Raw genomic sequence first — 6,284 nt, forward strand, 5'->3', positions numbered from 1 at the left:
GGAACTAAAGTGGCCCCATGCAGGTGCCGTGTGGAACTAAAGTGGCCCCATGCAGGCGCCGTGTGGAAGTGGCCCCTGGGGGGAACTCACCGATGGGGTCCATGATCTTGACGGGCCGAGAGGCGGCGCTGGGCTTGCCCTCGCCGGCTTTGTTCTGGGCTTTGACTCTGAAGATGTATTCTTTGTTCTCGATGACGTCGTTGACGACGGCGCTGAGCTCGTCGGCCTTGGTGATCTGGACGGGCGTCCACTTCACCGACGTCCTGTCTCGCAGCTCGATGACGTAGGACGTGATGGGGGAGCCGCCGTCCGACTCGGGGGGCTCCCAGGAGACGGTGCAGCCAAACTTGGTGACGTTTCCCACCGTGATGTTCAGAGGAGCGTCGGGAACGTCTGAAAATAATCAGGGAAACTGTCTTAGTGCTTGAAGCTAGTTCATCAAAGTCTTTGCTTCCAAAAGTTGTGTAATATCTAAATAAAATGGAAAATAAATGTCTAATATAGTGCTTTGTGTCCTCAGAGGGTTATTGAATCAATAAAAGGACTCTTACCAAACTTGTTCTTGGCCATCTCACAGCCAACTGCCACCCAAAAGAACCCTCCACTTCTTCTTCTAATGCCCTTATAACTCCCCAATTGGACCACATCACCTACCTGGGGGAGCTGACCTGAGCCAGCACCACTAACCCTCAAGTTTAGGGTTAGGGTTGGCATGTTACTGCAGAACTACCTCACCCATTGTTGTTCCCCTTAGTATTAACCAGCCCCTCCCTTCAGTAATATATAAATAAAATGGTAAATAAATGTCTAAAGTAGTGTAATATATAAATAAAATGGTAAATAAACATCTAATATAGTGCTTTCGTGTTCTCAATACCAGGACTCTTACCGAACTTGTTCTTGGCCTGGACGGCTTTGTCGGTCTCGACGTTGGGTCCGCTGCCGACGCGGTTGCGGGCGCAGACCCTGAACAGGTACATGGAGTCCTTGTGGAGGCCGGTGACGGTGTACTCGGGGCTCTCGGCGTGGTCGGTGGCCAGCGTCCAGGTCTTCCTCTTCACGTCGCGCCGCTCCACCACGTAGGCCACCACCTTGCTGCCGCCGTCGCTCTCGGGCTCCTCCCACGCCAGGCTCACCTCGCCGTCCGCCGTGTCCACCACCTGCAGGCTCTTCACGGGGCCGGGGACGTCTGGGGACACGAAGACAAGGGGACGGTTTAGGACTCAATATGTCTGCCACTGTCCAATGGGACGAGGGGGCAGATGTAAGTCACGTTTACTCATTATGAACAACAACAGAAGATGGGAATCATTTCAGAAACGTTGCTATCTTTGGTTGATTGATGCTAACGTTAGCTTAAAACACCATTCAACTGACAGCCGTTGTTGTGTTTGATGCTAACGTTAGCTAGGTGTCTGCAATAGAGCTTTATTAATACGCATGGAAACTAAATGCACGCTCCCGGCATTGCTGCCAATACCGAGTCACTCCTCTAGTAAACTAGACCATCGAGCTCATGGGTAATAACAAGTTCAACACCTGAACCGGTTGCTATGGACTCGTCACTAGGCTTCCTCAGTCATTGTATATACATGTATACTATTTTTTGGCGCTTTTCCGCCTTTAATGGACAGGACATTTAGGAATGAAAGAGGGGGAAGACATGCAGGATATTATCACAGGTTGGACTCGAACCCAGGACCTGGGTTGGGGCATAAACCTCTTAGTGTATGTGCGCCCGTTCTACCCACTGAACCAACCCGGCCACCTCCATCATTGTATGTTTTAGCGTAGGTAAAGCTGCCGAGGCATTGGTTTGGGCGCGTGTATGCTACCATAATCACCGGGACTGAAAAGGATCTTTGAGTCGGGTACGGCTGCAGCCTGGAGACCTCCCATCTCATGCCCTCCCGGCTGCGTGCTGTACCCTGAAACCCCTGAACCGGTAGATGTTTTTTTTAGAAACAGGGACTCTGTTCATGCATGGGTTTTTGGGAGAACTGACCGATGACGTCCAGGTTGATGAAGGCTTCTCCTTCTCCGTGCTTGTTCTTAATGACGATCCTGTAGCGGCCCTCGTCAGCCTTCAGCGGGTCCTTCAGCCGGTACTCGGTGCGGTCGGCCGACGTGTAGATGTTGTCTTTGGGCAGACTCAGGTTGTTGTACAGCCAGTTGGCCTCGGCCTGCGGGTAGGCGCTGTACGGGACCGCCATGACGATGGGCTTCCTGGCGTCCGTGACGTAGTTCTGGTCTGTGGTCTTTATCTGAGGCACAGCTGGAGGACGCGGAGGAGACAACGTCAGACTCTGCACACATTCCTGTTTTAATCTCATTAAAGTTTGACTTTCATTCCTCAGTCTGAAGATCATGCAATCATGTATTAATCAACGCAACTTTAACCTGGACCCATGTGATTGTTTCTAAGTGACTGAGTGACTGAAATCACCGTCACCAAACCCACCAGACTCCATGTAAATAATCACTACTTTTATCATTGTAAAACACACTTCATTCAAAGAGGACAGAACTAAATAAAACTACCAAAAGCCGTCTTGGTTCATCTTTCCACTGTTCCAACAATCACCACTCTGGTCTGGTTGAATAAACTCTTAATTCACACCATTTACTTGTGATATTGCTGCTCTATACATGCTAAAAGTAGTGATTATTTACATGGAGTCTGGTGGAGATATGCTGCTCTATACACACTAAAAGTAGTGATTATTTACATGGAGTCTGGTGGAGATATGCTGCTCTATACACGCTAAAAGTAGTGATTATTTACATGATTCTGGGGGAGATATGCTGCTCTATACACGCTAAAAGTAGTGATATTTACATGGAGTCTGGTGGAGATATGCTGCTCATACATGCTAAAAGAGTGATTATTTACATGGAGTCTGGGGAGATATGCGCTCTATACACGCTAAAAGTAGTGATTATTTACATGGAGTCTGGTGGAGATATGCTGCTCATACACGCTAAAAGTAGTGATTATTTACATGGAGTCTGGTGAGATATGCTGCTCTATACACTCTAAAAGTAGTGATTATTTACATGGAGTCTGGGAGCTATGCTGCTCTATACAGGCTAAAAGTAGTGATTATTTACATGGAGTCTGGTGGAGATACATTACATTACAGTCAGGTCTTAAGTCCAAAGCATGGGGAAAACAGGGTCCAGGTTGAAGTTGGAAGGTGTTTTGATGCTCTTACCTGCAAGCTCCAGCTTGGCCTTCGCGTCTTTGTCTTTGACCAGGAGTCTGTACTCTCCCTGGTCTCGCGGGCGGATCTCACAGACCTGCAGTCTGTGGATTTTACCCTCGCTCATCATCTGGTATTTGTCTCCCTGGACGACTGTCATGTTGTTCCTCAACCACTTCACTTCCACTCTGTCCTTGTTGAGCTCCACCTCGAACACCACGTCCGAGCCCGGAGGTTCGAACACGTCCTGCGGCGGTCTGACGATCTCCACTGGGGTCTCTGCGGGACAGGAAGAGGCTCACAATGACGTCAATCCGAACAGGAAGTGGTTCACGCTGAGGAGAAGAAGCAGAATGTGCAGACACTGACCTTCCACAAAGAGCCTGGCTCTGGACCTCTTGTCCTCCACGCCGCAGGCGTATTCGCACTCATCGTCCGGTCTGCACTCCTTGATCCGCAACGTGCACATCTTCCCGTCTTTCTCAAATTTGTATCTGGGAAAACAAACAGGAAGTTGTTCAGTCGGTGGCTTGAGTTGGTGATAAAGCCGAAGCTCTAACGTTAGCGTAATAATGACTTTATAAAGCAAGGCAACCACAGGATATGCTGAGGTCAATATATATCTATATATATATATCAAAAAGAATCAAACTCGTTTATTTTTTACCCTTTTTTCGAAATTATAGGGTTAGGGTTAGGCACGTTTTTGCCTTTTTATGAAATTGTCAACTCATTTTTCTTTTTCTAGTTTTCACCACCACGACCTTACTAGTTTCATACTTTTGGGAATTCATGGTCAATAACTCTCATTTATATAGAAATATACCAAATATTTGAGTTAAAAAAGCAGAAATTATGAATTATTTTCACTAATAGTTAAGATCAGAGGAATGTTGAGTGGATGCTGATTTGAAACCATTTCAATTTACACCTGCAATTCAATGAAGTTGTATTTTGCAAAGAGCGTTTTATTTGGTATTTTGGTAATTTGGTTAAAACAAAACTCATATTTCAGATATAGACATTTTTAAAGGAGGACAACAGAAGGAGGTAAGTTTAGATAAAGTTGAGATAGTAAACTTAAGTTTAAGCTGAGATAAAGTTGAGATAATAAACTTAAGTTTAAGTTTAGATAAAGTTGAGATAATAAACTTAAGTTTAAGTTGAGATAAAGTTGAGATAATAAACTTAAGTTTAAGTTATTATAATGTTGAGATAATAAAGTGTGTGATACAAATAGAATTGAAAGTTCAGCCTGAGGTAAAACAAACGGTAATCCTTCTTATTTCATAGAGCAGCCGCAACTCAATCACCAAAGAAATAAATGATAATATTTTTATTGCTTTACATTCATCAATCTTAAATCAACGTTATGATGAGTTAGCATTATTTGTATAGTGGTTTTTACTTTTTACTGTCTCAAGTTCAGTATTTTAACTGTATTCTTTTTTTGTAAAGCCCTTTAACTGAAAGAGCTATAAATAAATGTATTATTATTATTACTATTATTAATTCTAAAAGAAACATTGAGCCATTAGAAAGGAGCAATTATTGGGGGGGGCTGTCAGTTAAAACCAGCGAGAAACCGAGCTGCTGGTTTCTGAACTAGGCAACAAAATGACTTTGGTTGTCCGGGTATAAAACCCAAAGTTGTGAGGGTTGGATAGTTGAACCTGGACCTGACCCTGAACCTGAACCTGAACCTGGACCTGAACCTGAATCTGAACCTGAACCTGGACCTGGACCTGGACCTGGACCTGGACCTGAATCTGAACCTGAACCTGGACCTGGACCTGGACCTGGACCTGGACCTGGGTCCAGGACAGACGTACCTGGGTCCTTCTCTGATCTCGCGTCCGTTCCTGTACCACTTGGCTTCTGCTTTCTCCTTGGTGAGCTTGCACGTGAACACGGCGTCCTCAAACTCGGTGATGGTCTGGTCCTTAAGTTGCACACTGAAGTCGGTGGGCGCCTCGCTGATGATCAGCTCCGCCGCCGACTTGTTGTCCCCGGCGACGGCGGTGTACTCGCCCTCGTCCGCCAGCGTGCAGTCCTTGATGGTCAGCGTGTGCTTGTCTTTGTCCACTCGGTAGACGATGCGTTTGCTGAAGACGATCTCCTGGCCGGCCCTGGTCCACGTCAGCGTGGCGTTGGGCCGGTTGACCTTGCAGGAGAAGCTGACCGTCTTCTTCTCCTGGGTGTCGATGTCCTCCAGAGGAACCACGATCCTCAGACTCTCCTCTGGACCACACACAACACCTCATGTTAACACTGTGATGCACCCGCTGGGGGGAAGGTCTTTCTTTTTATGACATCATAATCTTTCTCATTGGACTTCCTTACTTAACGTAAAGACTGTTGATATTTGAACTCAACTGCCAAACACATACAACCTCCGCGGACTACGATGTGTCTGCGTGCACCACTGACCTTTGACGGCGAGGTTGCAGGAGCTCTTGGCCTGCTCTCCCCTCTGATTGGTCAGGCTGATGCTGTAGTTGGACTCGTCTCCCTTCTGGGCATCTTTGATCCTCAGAGAGAAGACGTTGTCTCTCTGGACCATCACGTACTTGCTGCTCTCAAATATGGTCTCCTCGTTCTTCAGCCACTTGGCCTTGGCTCCCTCTGTGTTCACCTCACAGTTCAGGACCACTTCCTGTCCTTCTTTGGCCTCTGTGTCCTTCAGCGGCGTGATCACCTTCAGTTTCTCTGCAGGAAGAAAACGGCAGAAACAAAGAGACTTCAGATCCAGTATTAGGGACCACTAAGGTCTATATAAAAGAGACGGCCAGAATAACAGATTTAGGACCCTAAGGCTCTATATAAAGAGACCAGATACAGTATTAGGGACCACTAAGGTCTAATAAAAGAGACTTAGATACAGTATAGGGGCCCTAAGGTCATATAAAAGAGATTTCAGATACAGTATTAGGGGACAAAAGGGCTATTATAAAAGAGACTTCAGATACAGTATTAGGGACCACTAAGGTCAATATGAAGAGACTTCAGATACAGTATAAGGGGGCCACTAAGGTCTATATAAAAGAGACTTCAGATACAGTATTAGGGGACCGCTAAGGT

General features: G+C 46.3%; 1 protein-coding gene across 1 annotated transcript in view; it reads right to left on the bottom strand.

The window, feature by feature from the left end:
- Nucleotides 1–6,284, bottom strand: part of LOC116702471 (titin-like) — a 210,852-nt gene that overhangs the window by 2,266 nt on the left and 202,302 nt on the right. Inside the window, 7 exon segments of the mRNA XM_032536680.1 lie at nt 91–393; nt 890–1,189; nt 2,006–2,275; nt 3,216–3,482; nt 3,573–3,697; nt 5,036–5,444; nt 5,634–5,912. Coding sequence (XP_032392571.1) covers nt 91–393; nt 890–1,189; nt 2,006–2,275; nt 3,216–3,482; nt 3,573–3,697; nt 5,036–5,444; nt 5,634–5,912 — 1,953 coding nt within the window.

Source organism: Etheostoma spectabile, chromosome 2, assembly GCF_008692095.1.
Source record: "Etheostoma spectabile isolate EspeVRDwgs_2016 chromosome 2, UIUC_Espe_1.0, whole genome shotgun sequence".
NCBI lineage: Eukaryota > Metazoa > Chordata > Actinopteri > Perciformes > Percidae > Etheostoma > Etheostoma spectabile.